The 19,090-nt window shown below is 35.0% G+C and overlaps 1 protein-coding gene across 13 annotated transcripts in view; it reads left to right on the top strand.

The window, feature by feature from the left end:
- STAU2 (staufen double-stranded RNA binding protein 2) overlaps positions 1 to 19,090 on the top strand; it is a 296,823-nt gene that overhangs the window by 38,186 nt on the left and 239,547 nt on the right. For all 13 annotated transcript variants that reach the window (XM_038579544.1, XM_038579537.1, XM_038579542.1 and 10 more), the window contains one exon: positions 14,528 to 14,687. In XM_038579544.1, the coding sequence (XP_038435472.1) occupies positions 14,528 to 14,687 (160 nt within the window). The remainder of the gene's footprint in view (positions 1 to 14,527; positions 14,688 to 19,090) is intronic.

Genomic DNA, 19,090 nt, shown 5'->3' with positions numbered 1-19,090 from the left:
TAAGGTTATGAAGAGAGGTGGTGAGACATACTTATCAAAGTCTATCAGATTTATCATCTCAGGTTTTAATTGTGCTTCATTGTGTGTGTGGGGAGGGGCAGCAGATTACCTGCAGGCTTTTAGTTTTATATTAATAATATTTACAAGTCTGTAACTAAACAATTTTATAGCTCATCATGGTTTACAAAGCTCCTTTAGGTATAGTACTTCAGAAAAACTTTAACAAATCATGAAATGTGGATTTTGATTTCTGTTTTGTAAATTAACTCAGGCACTGAAAATGAAAAGTTCAGTGACAAAAAAAAAAAAAAAAAAAAATTCAGTGACTTGCTTAATAATAGCTCATAAGTGCCTGTGCCAGCACTTGAATATGTGTTTTTTGGCTCCCAAGAGCAGTGTTTTTTCCATTAAATTATAACTGCTAATGTAAAAATGAACACAGAGTAAATATAACAACAGTTACCTACTGAGACATCTTTTCCAGTGTGATATGGAATTATAAGTTTCATTATTTATAAAAGTTGTGTGTACCAGTATTGTTGTTATTTATGCATTCATTTGTAATATTGTTCTCTTAAGTGGAAAAGCAGCTTATATTTATATATAGCCTCCTACATATGTTTATATATATACATGTTACAAGTCTATAATTAACTCATTTATGTTTGAGCTTATTCATATGTTTTAAAAAGTCTCAGTTGTACACAAATTTCCATTGTACATTTTTAATCTTGGATTGGAGGTTATGATAATGATCATAAATTTTTGTTATGTTGAAGCAATTGATTCTCTAAAAGTTCACTAATCTGTATAAAGCAATGGCTATTGGATTATTGAATTGTTTTCTAATACTTCCTTCTAAGTAAGGGAGATAAGATGAAATTGAAATCTGTTAATTTTGTTCCTTATTAGAGACTTGAAGAAGGATTTCTGGTTTAATTTGTTCATAACATTATTTGTGTAGAGAAAAAAGTTGTGGCCTTGGTCTACTTGTTAGGTCATTTATCCTGACTCTCTTTTATACCCATTAATCCATATTCATTTCATATTCATTCTCTTTCTGACCTTAATCATGTTGAACTGTTTGTATTTTTTAGAATGTTTCATGTTTTTTTTTACATCTCTCTGCTTTGCCTATATTGTACTGTCTCTTCATCTTGAAGGTCTTTTTATTCTTACTCATTTTTGAAACTCAGCTCACATGTCACATCTTCTAAACCTCTGTGAATCTTCTCTGATCCATCCACTGGGCCTTCAGCAGTACCTGCTTTCCTCCTGTATAGTCATTGCTGTGCTGTACATGATATATGTTGGTCATCACTATTGTATTAGACTGAGCTTTTTTTTAGGGTTAGTATTTTGTTCTTCTGTATTTTTATGGTTCCTATAGGATCTGTCTTCTTGGCTCCTCAGTTCTAATTCCAAGAATTCTTCCTGGAGATGACTCCCCAGTGTGGAATTTCATGTTAATAGATTGATCCCACATCACCTCATGGTAGTCATTTGTTGATCTCTGGGTGATTCCATCACATTTCTCATGCTTCACTTTTACTCTCACTCATCATGTTTTAATTTTTGGTGATTTCACTAAGTAGATCATTGCTCCAACATGCTGACATTTCAGTTTCTTGCACTTCTGTTGGTATCTTGCTTCCACTCTTCTCTATCCACTCATTCCTTTGATCATATTCTTGACTTTATCATAACCAGTAACTGGAAGACCCTCCATGATTTTAATCTCAAGGATTCATCTCTCTCTGAGACTGCCTAACTTTCTAGTTCATTCCCTCTATTAGTTTAACTTCAGTAGTTCTTCCACACCACAGATCCATTGTTTCTACCTCCCTTTTACTATTTCTTGCTCCCCTCAGTCCTCACATGGTTCTTATCCAGCTTAAATTCCATTTGCCTTGTGTATACCCTCAGCAGTCTTGCTCCCCTTGGTTAACACTTGCTTGGTCAGATCCCAACCTAAATCTAAACCCTGCTGTCCCTTCTGCATTATGGATGGACTGCCTGTAGGGCCAAACCCCTCTATTTCTGTACTAAATCCCAGCTCCTCTAACTTTTTCAAGGCTATTCCTCCAACTTTCCCTCTGCTTCCCTCCTTACCTCTGCCTTTCTTCTATGTCGTCAGTTTCCCTTTCTAATGGATCAGGTTTGTTGTAGTCCATTTAGATTTCTAGATAGTCCCAGGAATCCCTTGAGTTTTTAAGGAGATTTAGGGATCCCTTTGCCAACCCTTATTGTGCTTATTGTTCTGGGTACTTTGGTCATAGACCACCTTAGTTAGCCTGTAGCTCATTTTAAAAATAGTGAGTAGTAGAATAATTAGCATTTTTGAATGAAATAAAACATTTATGAGTCTAATATTAATTATTAATGTTAGTATTAATTGGCTGGATATGGATCCCTTTTGTGGAAAGCAAAATCATTTTCATTCATATATGTCTATTAGTGATTTGGAGACATACACTGTATTTTAATGAAATAAATTATTATCTCTGGCATGAATAATTTAAACCTAGCTCCAACTCATTTATTTTCTTGGGAGAATAATCAGTTACATGACAGTTTACATACTGGGTATGTATATATGTTTTTATATTACATATACACAAACACTTAGAGTAGTGGTTCTCAACCTTGACTGTTCATTGAAATCCCCAAGGAAGCTTATGCCTGAGTCTTACCTGCAGAGATTCTAATTTGATCGGTCTTGGGTGAGGCCTAGACATTAGGATTTTTTTTAAGCTCTCAGATGACTCAAATCTGCATCTAGAGTTGAGAAACATAAGATAATTTCCTCAGAGTGGTATAGAATTATCTTTTCATGCATACTTGTTGATGGGAAGTAGTGATCTATCTTATGTTTACATACTTCTTTCCTCAACACCAAGCCTTATAGAATCTGAACAATTTATGACAACTTTTAACATGTGACTATTAAATAAAAAATTGTAACATTTTCCTTGCCCACTTTTGTTTTTTGATCACTTTCAGGTTGAACTCTGAAGTAATTTGGTAACGATTATATTGATGTGACATTACTATATCTCCTAGGTACCTAAAGACAGTTCATTTTTTTTTATGCATTGTTGTTTTGACTTTTCAAATCCCTGAAGAAGGCTGTCATAATGTAGAATATAAGAAAGAGAACCAGAAAGAACAAAAAATGGTATTTTCTTCTTTTTCCTCTATTTCCTTATTTTGCATAGTTGTCAGTATGGGTGAGTGTTAAGAAAGCTCCAGTAGCTGTACTCTGAGAAGGTTTACCTTGGAATAGATATTACTGAGGGAGACAGTATCATCAAGTGGCCTTGAAGCCAATAGTCTTTTTTTCCTTTAATCCTAGCTAGATTTGTCAAACTTATCTTTGCCTGCTTTATCCAGCTCATGTGGCCTTGAGCAAATAATTTAGAGTTTAAAATTTTCTCATCTGTAGTTTGAGAAATATATCTGTTCTAGTGTAGTGTCATGGAATGATGATTTATAAATTCCTAGCAACTATATTGATGATGGGGGTACCCAGGTAATTATATCATTGCTTGTTAGTAGTATATAGGATTAAAAAAATCTTTGGTAAAATATCTGTTGAGTATTTTCTACATCACACGCACTTTTCCGTCATTGGAGCTTCCTACTTTGGTGTCTTCTCTGATGTCTCTCTTTGGGTATTGTGGATACAAGTCTTTATGAGATAAATGTTTGGCAGTTATTTCCTCCTACTGTATGGTTTATCTTTTCTTTTTTTAACAGTGCCTTTAGAGAGCAGTAGTTGTTAATACTGATAAATGCCAATTTATCCATTTGTTCCCTGTGTAGTTGTACTTTTGGTTTCAAGTCTAAGAAAGCTTTGCCTCATCAAAGAATGTAAGATTTTCTCCTGTTTTCTCTAGATATTTTATTGCTTTAAGTCTTACATTTATATCATACATTTATGTCTTAGATTTAGATCTAATTGCCATTTTATGTTAATTTTTGTATGTTATATGAGATATATGGAGCAAGGCTTATTTATTTTTTTGCAAATAGATGTCCAGTTGTTGAGATTATCCTTTCTTTGCCGTGTACCTTTGTCAAAGATCAGCTATCCATGTATATGTTTATTTCTGAAGTCTCTTTCGTTCTCTTGATTTTCTCATCTTTATGCAAATGCTGTGCTGTTTCCTTTGTAGTAGCTTTATAATTTTTGAAATCTGGTAATAGTAGCCCTTTAATTTTGTTCTCTTTTATTTTGCATTTTTATGTGAATTTAAAGTCAACTTGTCCTTTCTATAAAACACTGTGCTGGGATTTGAAGAGAACTGCCTGACATGAATCTATAGCTCACTTTGGGGCAAATTAACATTGTAGAAAAATTGAGCCTTCCAACACATGAACAAAGTATCTCTCATTTATTTAGATAGATTTAGATTTAGATTATTTAGATATTATTTAATTTCTCTCAACATTTATAGTTTTCAGTAGTCAAGTATTTTAGGTCTTTTGTGTTTCATTTTTTAAAAAGATTATATTTATTTATTTATTTACTCATTCATTCATTCATTCATGAGAGACACAGAGAGAGAGAGGCAGAGACATAGGCAGAGGGAGAAGAGTCTCCATGCAGGAAGCCCGATGTGGGACTTCACCCCAGAACTCTGGGATCACATTCTGAGCCAACCACCCAACTGTCAAGCCACCCAGGCATCCCAAGTATTTCATGTTTTTGATGCTGTTGTCAGTGGTCATGTTTTTTAAATTTCAGTTTCTTGTTTTTTTATTTTATTTTTTTAGTTTCTTGTTCTTACTGATTTTTGCTACTGTATAAAATACACTAATTTTTGTGTATTGATGTAGTATTCTGTAAGTATTAGTCTTACTAATAAACTCATCAGTTCTAGTAGCTTTTAAAAAAAATTCCTTTTTAGGGTTTGTTGGGGGTTCTACATGTCATTTATGAATAAAGACCATTTTAAATCCTACATTTTTTTTAAGGTTTTATTTATTTTTTCATGAAAGACACAGAGGCAGAGACATAGGCAGAGGGAGAATCAGCCTCCCCCTGGGGAGCCTGATGTGGGACTCGATCCTAAGACCCTGGGATCACGACCCAAGCCAAAGGCAGACGCTCAACCCCTGAACCACCCAGGCACCCCTAAATCCTACTTTCCAATCTTAATGTCTTTTATTTATTTCTCTTGCCTGATTGCATTGTCTAGAATTTACAGTGCATTGTTGAATAGAAGTGATGAGAGCAGACGTCTCTCAACTTACTCCTCATCTTATGGGCAATCATTTCAAGTTCCCCCCATTAATTATGATGTTAGATGTACCTTTTTTGTAGCTGTCCTTTTTTTTTTTTTTTTTAAAGATTTTATTTTTTTTAATTTTTATTTACTTATGATAGTCACGCACAGAGAGAGAGAGAGAGAGAGGCAGAGACACAGGCAGAGGGAGAAGCAGGCTCCATGCACCGGGAGCCCGACGTGGGATTCGATCCCGGGTCTCCAGGATCGCGCCCTGGGCCAAAGGCAGGCGCTAAACTGCTGCGCCACCCAGGGATCCCTGTAGCTGTCCTTAAACAGACCAAAGAAATTCCTTTCTACATAACATTACCGAGAATTTTTAATGACTAGATGTTGATTTTTGTCATGGAGTTCTACATTGATTGAGATGGTAATATATGGTTTTTCTGTTTTTAATCTCAGTTTTGTGAATTACATTGATTCTCAAATGTAGAATGTACTCTTTCATTTCTAGGATAAAACATTTGGTTATAATGTATTAGCTCATTTCTATATGATGGATTCCATTTGTTAATATATTTTTAAAGCTTTTATTTAAATTCCAGTTAGTTAACATACAGCATAATAATAGTTTCAGGTGTACAATATAGTGATTCAACACTCTCATACAACACCTGGTGCTCATTACAAGTGTCCTCCTTAATCCTTTTACCCATCTCCCCACTTACTTCCCCACTGGTAACCATCAGTTTGTTTTCTATAGTTGAGAGTCTGTTTCTTGGTTTGACTCCCTCTTTCTTTTTTCCCCCCTTTGTTCATTTGTTTTGTTTCTTAAGTTCCACGAGTGAAATAATTTAGTATTTATCTTTTCTCTTACTTCACTTAGGATTATACTTTCTAGCTCTACTCTTGTTAAATGGCAAGATTTCATTGTTTTTTTTTTTTTTAGATTTATTTATTTATTTATTCATGATAGACACAGAAAGAGAGAGGCAGAGACACAGGCAGAGGGAGAAGCAGGCTCCATGCAGGGAGCCTGACGTGGCACTCGATCCCAGGACTTCAGGACCGTGCCCTGGGCCAAAAGGCAGGTGCCAAACCACTGAGCCACCCAGGGATCCCTCATTCTTTTTCTATGGCTGCTTTATATTCCATTCTGTGTGTGTATGTGTGTGTATCTTCCACATCTTCATCCATTCATCAGTTGATGAATATTTATTTGGGCTCTTACCATGATTTGGCTATTATAGATAGTGCTGCTGTAAACACTGGGATGTTTGTACCCCTTCGAATTAGTATTTTTGTATCATTTGTGTAAATACCTAGTAGTGCAATTGCTGGATTGTAGGGTAGTTCTATATTTAACTTTTTGAGGATCCTCCATACTGCTTTCGAGAGTGGCTGCACCAGTTTGCATTCCCAACAGTGTAACAGGGTTCCCTTTCTCTGCATCATTGCCAACACCTGTTGTTAACCATGTTGTTCATTTTAGCCCTTCTCACTGGTGTGAAATGATATTTTATTGTGATTTTGATTTGTATTTCCCTGATGATGAATGATGTTGAGCATCTTTTCATGTGTCTGTTGGCCATCTGTAGGTCTTCTTTGGAAAAATGTCTCTTCATCATCTTTTGCTCATTTTTAACTGGATGATTTGTTTTTTGTGTGTTGAGTTTTTTAAGTTCTTTATATATTTTGGAAACTAACCCTTTATTAGATATGCAATTTACAAATATCTTCTCCCATTCCATATCTTACCTTTCAGTTTTGTTGACTGTTTACTTCATTGTGCAGAACGTTTTTATTTTGATGAAGTCCCAATAGTTTATTTTTGCTTTTATTTCCATTGCCTCAGGAGATACATCTAGTGAGATGTTACAACGATTGATGTCAAAGAGGTTACTGCCTGTGTCCTCCTCTAGGTTTTTGATGGTTTCCTGTCTCACAGTTAGGTCTTTTATCCATTTTGAATTTACTTTTGTATTTAGTGTAAGAAAGTGGTCCACTTTTATTCTTCTGCATGTTGTTGACCAGTTTTCCCAACTCCACTTGTTGAAGAGATGGTCTTTTTCCCATTGGATATTCTTTCCTTTGTCAAAGATTAGTTGACCATACAGTTGTGGGTTCATTTCTGAGTTTTCTATTCTGTTTTGTTGATCTGTTTTTATGCCAGTACCATACTATCTTGATTATTGCAGCTTTGTAATATATCTTGAACTCCGGAATTGTGATGCCTCCAACTTTGCTTTTCTTTTACAAGGTTTCTTTGGCCATTTAGGGTCTTTTGTGGTTCCATACAAATTTTAGGATTGTTTGTTCTAGCTCTGTGAAAAATGCTGGGTTTTCTTGGATAGGGATTGCATTAAATGTGTTGTTAAAAAATTATAAACATAATTTTTTTTTAAAAGATTGATTTATTCATGAGAGACATAGAAAGAAACAGGCAGAGACACAGGCAGAGGGAGAAGCAGGCTCCACACAGGGAGCCTGACGTGTGACTCTATCCCGGGTCTCCAGGATCATGCCCTGGGCTGAAGGCAGATGCTAAACTGCTGAGCCACCCAGGGATCCCTATAACATAATTTTAACAGTATTTGTTCTTCCAGTCCATAAGGATGGAATGTTTTTCCATTTCTTTGTGTCCTCTTCAATTTTTCTTATCAGTGGTTCGTAGTTTTCAGTGTACATATCTTTTACCTCTTTGGTCCGGTTTATTTCTAGGTATCTTATGGCTTTTGGTGCAATTGTAAATGGGATTGTTTCCTTGATTTCTTCTGCTGCTGCTTCATTGATGTAGAGAAATGCAACAGATTTCTGTACATTGGTTTTGTATTGTGCAACTTTACTGAATTTGTATATCAGTTCTAGCAATTCTGTGGTGAAGTCTTTTGGGTTTTCTATGTAGAGTGTCAGTCGTCTGCAAATAGTGAAAGTTTGACTTCTTACTTGCTGATTTGCATACCTTTTATTTCTTTGTGTTGTCTGATTGCTGAGGCTAGGACTTCCAGTACTATATTAAATAACACTGGTGAGAGTGGACATTCCGGTCTTGTTGCTGACCACAGAAGAAATGAGCTCAATTTTTCCCTAGTGAGGATGATATTGGCTGTGGGTTTTTTTGTATATGACCTTTATGGTGTTTCCTCTAACCCTGCTTTGTTGAGTGCTTTTATCATGAATGGATGTTGTACTTTATCAAATGTTTTTTCTGCATCTGTTGAAAGGATTATATGGCTTTTATCCTTTTATTGTTGTGGTGTATCATGTTGATTGATTTGTGAATATTGAACCACCCTTGCAAACAGAACTATATCCCACTTGATCGTGGTGAATGAGTCTTTTAACGTACTGCTGGATTTGATTTGCTACTATTGAGAATATTTGCATCTGTGTTCATAAGGCAAATTGGCTTGTAGTTCTCTTTTTTAGGGGAGTCTTTGTCTCAATATTAGAGTGATGCTGGCCTCATAGAATGAGTTTGGAAGTTTTCTATTTTTACTTTTTGGTATTGATGTTCTTTAGATGTTTGGTAGAATTCACCTGTGAGCCATCTGGCCCTGGACCTTTTTTTTTGTTAGATTTTTTTATTACTAATTCAGTTTCTTTGCTGGTTATCAGTTCAAGTTTTCTGTTTCTTCCATTTTGATAGTTGATATGTTTCTAGGAATTTACTCATTTCTTCAGGTTGTCCACTTTGTTGGCATATAGTTTTTCATAATATTCTTTTATAATTGCTTGTATTTCTGTGATGTTGGTTGTGATTTCTCTCATTTGTGATTTTTATTTAGGTCTTTTTTCCTTTTTGATGACTCTGGCCTGCTGTTTATCAATTTTATTAATATTTTCAAAGAACCAGCTTCTGGTTTCATTGATCTATTGCTTTTAAAAAAATTTCTATATCATTTATTTTTGCTCTAAACTTTATTATTTTTCTTCTTGTGCTGGCTTTAAGGCTTCATTTGTTCTTTTTCTAGCTCCTGTAGGTGTAAGATTAGGCTCTGTATTTTAGATTTTTCTTGCTTCTTGAGGTAGGCCTGTATTGCTATATACTTCCCTCCTAGGACTGCTTTTGCTGCATCTGAAATGTTTTGGACCATTGTGTTTTCATTTTCATGTTTCCATGTATTTTTTTTTTTAATTTCTTCTTTGATGTCCTGATTGACGCATTCATTGTTTAGAAGCATGTTGTGTAACCTCCATGTGTTTGTGGTCTTTCCAAATTTTTCTTGTGGTTGATTTCAAGGTTCAGTTTTGTGGTCAGGAAATATGCATGGTATGATCTCAGTCTTTTTGTACTTGTTGGCCTGTTTTTTGACCTAGCATGTGATCTATACTGGAGAATGTTTCATGTGCACTTGAATATATATTCTGCAACTTTAGGATGAAATGTTCTGAATTTATCTGTGAAGTCCCATCTGGTCCAGTGTGTCATTCAAAGCCATTGTTTCCTTGTTGATTTTCTTAGACGATCTGTCCATTGCTGTAAGTGGGTGTTCAAGTCCCTTACTATTCTCGTATTGAGTTCCTTTATGTTTGTTATTGTTTTTTTATTTTTTTATTTTTTTTGAGTTTGTTATTGTTTTATGGGTGCTTCCATGTTGGGGGCATAAATGTTTCCAGTTGTTAGATTTTCTTGTTAGATAGTCCACTTTATTATGATATAGTTCCCTTCTTCATCTCATTACAATATTTGGCTTAAAGTCAAGTTTGTCGGATATAAGTATTGCTACTCCAGCTTTCTTTTGGTATCCATTTTCATGATAAATGTTTCTCTATCCCTTCATTTTCAATCTGCAGGTGTCTTTTAGGTTTAAAATGAGTCTCTGGTAGGCAGTGTATAGATGGGTCTTGTTTTTTTTTATCCATACTGATACCCTATCTCTTTTGATTGGAGCATTTAGTCCATTTCCCTTCAAAGTAATTATTGACAGATATGTATTTAATACCATTTTATTACTTGTTTTGTCATTGTTTCTGGAGATTTTCTCTGTTCCTTTCTTTGTCACTTTTGGTCTTTCCACTCAGAGAGTTCCCGTTAATATTGCTTGCAGCACTGGTTTAGTGGTCATGAACTTCTTTAATCTTTGTTTGTCTGGGTATGTCTTTATCTTTCTTTCTATTCTGAATGATAGCCTCATTGGATAGAATATTCTTGGCTATTAATATTTCTTGAATATTCTATTCATTGGATAGAAAAATCTTGGCAGATTTTTCCCATTTAGCATGTTGAATATATTGTGCCACTCTTTTCTGGCCTGTCAAGTTTCTGTTCAGAGTTTTTGCTTCATATATTTTGAAGCTGGGTCTTCTTCTTCTTCTTCTTCTTTTTTTTTAAACCACATCTTCTTTCTCTAGTTATCAGTTGATGGAAAGTTTGTTTTCAAAATTTGGTTATTGTAGATAATGCTGCTATAAACATTGGAGTACATGTATCCTTTTGAATTAGTATTTTTGTATTCTCTGGGTAAATACAAAATGGATCATTGGGCAGCTGTATTTTTAAATGTTTGAGGAACCTCCATACTGTTTTCCAGAGTGGCTGCCCCGATTTGCATTCCTTATTTGTGAAGGGTTTTTAGCTTTTATCTTTATGAGAGATATTGGTGGATAGTTTTGACTTGCATTGTTTTCCCTAGTGTCTTACCTTTTTTGAGGAAGAGTTTGTGTGAACTGGTATTATTTCTTCCTTAAATATTTAGTAGAATTTATCATTGAAACCAATGGGCTTGGAGCTTTCTTTGTGGAAAGATTTTAAACTGCAGATTCAATTTCTTTAACATACATAACATTCAGGTTACTTATTTGTTCTTGAATGAGCTTTAGTAATTGTGTTCTTTCACAGAATTTAAATTGTTGAGTTTATTGCCATGAAGTTGTTAAAAACACTCCTTTGTTATCTTTTTTTTTTTTTAAAGATTTTATTTATCCATGAGAGATGCAGAGAGAGACAGAGACAGAGAGAGAGGCAGAGACACTGGCAGAGGGAGAAGCAGGCTCCATGCAGGGAGCCCAACATGGGACTCGACCCATGGTCTCTAGGATCACACCCTGGGCTGAAGGTGGTGCTAAACCGCTTGAGCCACCAGGGCTACCCCCTTGTTATCTTTTTAATACTTCAGGACTCTAGAGTGATGTCATTTCTCTCATTTTCTGATACTAGTAATTTACGTCTCTTCCCCCACCTCCCAAGATTAGTCTGGCTGTAGGTTTATGAATTTTATTGATCTCTGTAAAGAAGCAGCTCTTGGTTTTATTGATTTTATTTTCTATTCCATTAATATTTGCTTTTACTTTATTACTTTTTTTCCTGTTAATTTCAGATTTTTAAAAATAAAGATTTACTTATTAGAGTGTGTGCATGTACACATGTGCACGTGAGGGGTGGAGGCAGAGAGAGAATCCTAAACTGAATCCCGATTCCTCACTGAGCACAGAGCCCAATGTGGGGCTCAATCCCACAACCTTGAAATCATGACCTGAGCTGAAATCAAGAGTTGGATGCTTAACTGACTAAGCCGCCCAGGTGCCCCTGTAACTTCTAAGAGTTCTTCTCTTCTAAGAGAAAAATTTGCTCTTTTTTTTTTCTAGTTTCTTAAGATCGAAGCTGAAGTTAACTTATTTGGGACCTTATTTCTTTCTAAAATTGGCATTCAGTGCTTGAAATTTCCTCTTAGTTCTATGTACTATTTTATTGTTTCCTTCTAGGATTAGTATTTCGTTTTTATTCAGTTTAAAATACCTTCTAATTTCCCTTTTGATTTAGTCTTTTACTTATGAGTTGTTTAGAAATGTATTATTTAGTTTCCAAATGTGTGTAGATTTTCCAGAGATTTTTCTCTTATTAGTTTCTAACTTAATTCCATTGTGGTCAGAGCACATACTTTGCATCATTGAATCCTTTGAATTTATTGAGACTTGTTTTATGGTCCAGAATATCTTCTTTCTTGGTGAATGTTTTTTGAGAAATTGAGAACAAGTGTATTTTCTGTTCTTTTTGGGTGGAGAGTTCTAAAAATGTCCGTCAGGTTTTGTTGGTTTATAGTATGTTTATGTCTACTATATTCTTTGTGATTGCTTGTTAATTGTTCTATCACTTATTAAGAGGAGAAGGGGCATTGAATTTCTTAGTAAATTTTGGATTTTTTACTTCTCTTTGCATTTCCATTAGTTTTTGCTTCATATATTTTGAAGCTGTGTATTAGTTGACTGAACATTCCATATTGTTACATCTTCTTGATTAATTGGCCCCTTTATCCTTAAGAAATGACCTTTGTTATCACTGGCATTAATATTTACTCCGAAATCTACTTTGTTTGATATTAACATAGCCATTCTGATTTTTCATTAATTTATGTTAACATGATACATTTTTTTCTATTGTCTTTATAGTTGAAGTGCGTTACTTGTAAGTAGTGTGTAGTTGGATTTGTTTTTTTATCGAATTTGACAATCTCTACCTTTTAAATGGGAGCATTTGCATCATTTTGTTTTAATTTTCACAAAAATCCTGTGTGTTCTTTTTAGTCCTGGTTTATTAAAGAAACAAGGAACAGGAATAGGTAGCTTTCCTAACTTTTGCACATTGTAAATAGTAAAGGTACCATTTAAACTCACAATGTCTTCCAGGATTCCTTATTAAAATTATTAAATTTTTATTATAGTGGGATTCTTTTTATTTTCTCCAGTTTTATTGAGATATAATTGGCATTTAACATTGTATTAGTTTTAGGTGTACAATAAGCTAGTGGAATCCTGTAGAGAAGTTTCAGAAAAGCAGAGGATTGACTTAGATATATTTGTAATTTATAGAATGTTCATGTTGTGGTGGTAAGGATAGTTTGAATGGGAAAGTCTTAGGTTAAGCGAATGATGTTAGGATGGTCTTATAGTAGTGTAGGGGAGATAGGTTGATATTCTTGGCTAAGATATAGGCAAAGTGTATATAAAGTGAGGAGGCCAGACCGGAAAACTATTTTTGAAGTTGAGTCAGTAGTTTGATAAATGGATGTAGGTGAGAACGGAGAGAGAAATGGAGACAAGGAAGACCATTCAAAGGTGCCTGTGAGCCTAGGAAAATGGTGACATCTAGAAAAGTTGGAGGCAGGAAAGGTTAAATCATACAGATTAATCGTGGAGGGGGAAAACCAGACAAATCTAGATTATGGTATGTTCTTTTTCTTTTGTGACATTGACATTTTTGAAGAGTTTAGACCATTTGTTTTACAGAATATACCATAATCTAGTTTGTCTGTTTTTCCTCCTATGATTAGTTCAGGTTAAACATTTTTGGCCGAGAATACTAAATGCTTCTTGTTGGATCATATCAGGAGGTAAATGATGTTAGTTTGTATGATTATTGATGATGCTAACTTTAATCACTTGGTCAAGGAATTTTCTACCTGACCTCCTTCCTGCTTAAATGTACATTTATTTCCTTGTAATTAAAAGTACCTTGGGGTTAATGCTTTGTATTCCTGCAAAGTAGTAAGCTGTCTATGGAAAACATTGTGTATTCTGTCTTGATCCTCAATTTTAGAAGGTGAACAATAAGTTTTGGGTTCACATGGAAATTATGGTGTGAATGGAATGTTCGGATGACAAGGGAAAGGGTGGTTATGAAATGAAGATGGACAGGTGGAACTTTTGTGCCACGCCACAATGGGAACAGTGAAAAGTTTTTAACCTGGCATTGGTTGGGGTGATAAATTGGATTTGAGAGTTTTTGTTTTGTTTTGTTTTGTTTCTTTTCTTTCTTTTTTTTTTTTAGAGAGAGATTTGAGAAATATTTTTGAGGTTAAAATTAACAGAATTTGGTGACTGATTAAATGTTGGTTGTAGAGGATTGAGAGTTTCCTGGTGACATAATATTTGGTAGGATTGCCTGACTCTTTGACTAGATTGTACTAAGTATGACATTTAAGGAATTAGATTTTATAAGTGTTAGAGACAGGGCCTCGTGGATTTTCTTAGTTTCTCTTCTTTGTACTTTGCTTTATAAGGATTATTTGAATGACATTAACAATATGATTCTATTTAGGGAGGTAATTTCTTCTTTATTCTACCCAAAATGTTCACTGAGAATTGCTGCTAAGCCTTTGAGTAGGATAGAACAATATCTGGTACAATCTCTTAAAATTATTTCACTAGGTAGAATACAATTTTTGTATAAATAACTTGTAAGGTCATCCCTAACTCTAAAATTTTGATTCTGTGGTATATCTTTTTTTCTCTCAGTCACCATATTTTATTTCCTGAAAAAATTAAATGTTTTCTTTGTCTCTTTATGTTTTTTGAAGATGTTCTCAGTGCAACTGAGTCTTGGTGAGCAGACATGGGAATCCGAAGGAAGCAGTATAAAGAAGGCCCAACAAGCTGTTGCTAATAAAGCTTTGACTGAATCTACACTTCCCAAACCAGTTCAGAAACCACCCAAAAGTAATGTTAATAATAACCCAGGTATGGCACTGACTCGTTTCTTCTGTTGTGTTCTGTATATGCTGTTTTCTGTACTTTTCTTTATAGCAGGCCATTTGACTATAGTCAAAATAAGAGAATGGGGCAGGTAATTGTAATTATTTTAAAAATTTGCTTTGTGGATGCTCTAAAGATGCATTATTTACTTTTTAGATGTTGACAAAAATATATTTAGATACAAAGAACAAAATGTTTGACTGAGTTTTTAAGTTTTTTATTTTAATTCCAGTATAGTTAACGTACAGTGTTATATTAGTTTCAGATGTACAGTATAGTGATTCAAAAAGTCTACACATTACTCAGTGCTCTTCCTGATAAGTGTATTCTTTAATTCCTGTCACCTATTTCCCTCACCCCCCACTCACCTCCCCTCTGGTAGCCATCAGTTTGTTTTCTATAATTAAGAGTCTATTTCTTGGTTTGTCTCTCTTTTTTTCCCCTTTGTTCATTTGTTTTGTTTCTTGTATTCTACATGAGTGAAATCATACAGTATTTGTCTTTCTGTGATTGACTTATTTCGCTTAGCATAATTCTCTCTAGCTCCATCCATGTCATTGCACATGACAAGATTTCATTCTTTTTATGACTAATGTTTTTTTGTGTATATATATATATATATCACATCTTTATCCATTCATCTATGGATAGGTACTTAGGCTGCTTCCATAATTTGACTATTGTAAATAATGCTGCAATGACTGAGTTTTTTTTTTCTAAAGTAAAGATAGAAATGATCAATTTCTCTTTTTATATAATATATAAAAATATGCAGTTTAAAAACGAAAACTAGTTATTTTATTTTATTTTTTAAGATTTTATTTATTTGACAGAGAGAGGGAGGGAGGGAGGGAGGGATAGAGCACAAATGGGGGAGTGACAGGGACAGGGAGAAGTAGGCCCCCTGCTGAGTAGAAAGGCTGATGTGAGGCTCAGTTTCAGGACCCTGGGATCATAACTTGAGCCAAAGGCAGACGCTTAACCACCTGAGCCACGTAGGTGCCCCATCTTTATTTTAGTTTAATAAAAAAATTACACAATTAGGCCTAAGTATCTTATTTTGCTTATTGGTGTAGAAATGGTTGTAGAAATGGTAGAAATGGTTGATAGAACCATTCAAATTTATGTAAATGAGTTTTCCAATTTTTATCTACTAAGATTAATTTTAAAGAGTTGTTCCAGTTGCATATACTACCAATAACATTGTACTTGCAGTTATCCATTTGGAAGAGGCTAACCTATATTGGGCATAATACATGAATTGATAACATCAAGTTAAGAAAATTCTGTAAGTTTAGTACTAGCCCTACATCCACTTACTTATTAATTTATTAATTTAAGAGGTTACCTTCTGACAAATATTGCTTTAGGTATTTTTTAATGGAGTAAAAAAAAAGACTTTTTCCTGCCAGAAAGGACTCTGTAATTATTTAATTAGAGTTCACATGCTTATGCTCAATTCTGATGCTTCTTTCTCTTGTGGCATGTGTTAAGTAGAACTAGTCTGTTCTTTCAAGGACTGCTCTTTCCAAAAGTCCATGAATATCCTTTTGCTTCTGTTTAACTGATTCTAGTATTTTTTTTTAAAGATTTAGTTATTTATTTATTAGAGAGAGAGAGAGAGGGAGAGAGAGACAGGCAGAAAGAAAAGCAAGCTCTCTGTGCAGGGAGCCCGATGTGGGACTTGATCCTGGTCCCCAGGATCACACCCCGGGCTGAAGGCAGCGCTAAACCGATGGGCCACTGGGGCTGCCCGATTCTTGTATTTATTAAGTAAGCTTAAATAAACCAAATATTATTACATAAAGAAAAACACTATTCAATATGAATTTGGTAAGAGGCTATCTCCTTTTATAATTTTAAAAAATCTCTTCAGATTACTGATTGTTAGTACCACACAACTGCCTCTATGTATTAATAAGCACTTGCTTTTATATATTTAAGAGATAGAAAACACTATCCTTTTCTCTGAAGATTTTATATTTATATACGTAAAGCATATGAGTCAATGGTAAAGATTAAGTACCAAGTGAATAATAGCAACCATCAGTATTATAAGTAATGATAAACATAGATGGGAGTAGTTGAGGGGAGATACGGTCCTTGAATGGAGAGTAGACAGAGATAGAGGCGAGGAAAGAATATTCTAGTCAGGGAGTACTATGATGAAAGGCATTGGAATTAGGACTGTGGACAATGGATTTGGTAAAAAAAAAAAATTGGTGGTCGTTTTTAATTAGAGCAGGTAAGTGACTAGGAAGAGATAAGACTGGAGATATAGTAGGGGTAAATTGTGATGAACTTGAATGTCAGGTTTAGATTAAATTTTATCAGTGGTTTAGGGGATTAATGTTTACAGGCTAGTGGATGATGTGTTTAAAACAGCATTTTAGGAAGTTTGGTTTGATATGTGGATTGAAGGCGGAAAATACTAAAAGGAAGATCAGTTAGGGAACTATTGCCATAGTTTAGGGTAAAGAAAATAAACTCCTATGCATCAAGTACTATACGCCCTCTGCTCTATGATAGTATTGGGAATGGTAGTGGGAATGGAACAGGACAAGTGTTGCTGATCCAATGGTTGAAGCCATGTTAGAGAACAAACTGTTTGGAGTATACAGTGTGAAGCAAGAGCAGGGTGTGTCCATCTCTGCATCAGTTCTACTTTAGAAGATTATAATGGGGGGTAAACCAGCAAAGGAGATGGGGAAGGAAACAGGAGAATCTGAAAGACCAGTAGAGATGAGTTTCTGCTGTTGAGTGTAGCAGTGAGCTGGGACAATGAGTAGTTTTTTGAAGGTAAAGTTTTATTTTTATTTTTTTTATTAAAAAAATTTTTTTTAAAGATTCTATTTATTCATGAGAGACATAGAGGCAGAGACACAGGCAGAGGGAGAAGCAGCTTCATGCAGGAAACCCGACATGGGACTCGATCCCATGCAGGGTCTCCAGGATCAGGCCCTGGCTGAAGGCAGTGCTAAACCGCTGAGCTACCCAGGCTGCCCGTAAAGTCTTGAAAATAGAGTATAATATTGCCTACCAACATGTGAACAAATTATAATTTTAGAACCTTGATGGGTTTTGTGCCGTGAATACTGTACTAGTACCACAGGGTTTACTAGTGCCCCAGAAGCCTCCCTCATGCCCACTTCTAGTGGTTAAACAACTCTGAGGAAGCCACTATTCTGCTGTCTTAAATTCTTTGTGCCTGCTTGTTGTAATCATGCACAGTGCTCTTTTGTGATAGCTTATTTTTCTCAATGTTACATCTGTGGGATTCATTCATGTTGTATTTAACAGCATAGTATTTCATTGTTGTATAGTATTCCATTGCATGAATATACCATAATTTATTTATTCATTATACTGTTGATGGACATTTAGATTGTTTCTAGTTTCAAGCTTTGAGAAATAAAACTGTTGTGAACATTCTTGTCTGTATACATTTTTGTTGGGGATGTACCTAGTACTGGAACTGTTGGGTTATGGGGCACACATGTGTTCATGCATAAATCAAATCAGAATATGAATTAAGACAGGAAGTCATCAGCATACACAAAAGACAGGTATCATAGCTGCTGTTCTTACATCACAGTCTTTTATTCCTAGACTTATTGGGAAAGATAAAAAAAAAAAACCATTGAGGCTTAAACACAGGAAACTCAGTTTTGGCCAGATTGCATAGTGAATTAGAGTAACAAAGTATGTCCTTGAAGAGAGAATTTCCTTGGAAGTTCAGCTGGAAAAACTTTGACCATTTTCTCACTTGGTAAGCCAATTGCTGTAAACTGTGAACATACCCGTTTTTAAGTGGTTTTGGATTACCCAGTTTGGAAGCCCAAACATTCAGCTTGGAACTTAATTTAAGATTAATTTTATTATTTGCCTTTACCCTATACATTCACTATTGTGTTAAAATATCTTTTATTTTTTTTTTAATTTCAACAACGAAAGGGTCAGGGTGACCAAAAAAAAAAAAAAAAAAAGCCCAAAACAAAACCATAAAACTCCGAAACATGCATGAGACATACAATTGGCATGTGCCTGTAGTTCTAGATACTCGGGGAGGCTGAGACGGGAGGACCAGGTGAGCCCAGAAGTTCTGGGCTGTAGTGGCTCTGCTGATCACCCATCTGCACTCAGTTCCACATCAATATAGCGACCTCCTGGGAGCTGGGAACCACCAGGTTGCCTAAGATGGGGTGAACCAGCCCAGGCTGGAAACAGAGCAGATCAGAGTAGTGGGATTGCATTTGTGTTTAGCTACTGCACTCCAACCTGGGCAACATAGCAAAACCCCCTCTCTTTTTGCCCCTCCCCAATTTAGGGAATCCTGTGTCTCCAAAAAAAAAAAAAAAAAAAAAAGTTTTCCCCCTTTCAAGTTTATA

Source organism: Canis lupus, chromosome 29, assembly GCF_011100685.1.
Source record: "Canis lupus familiaris isolate Mischka breed German Shepherd chromosome 29, alternate assembly UU_Cfam_GSD_1.0, whole genome shotgun sequence".
NCBI classification, from domain to species: Eukaryota; Metazoa; Chordata; class Mammalia; order Carnivora; family Canidae; genus Canis; species Canis lupus.
This window is presented reverse-complemented; position numbering and strand designations above follow the sequence as displayed.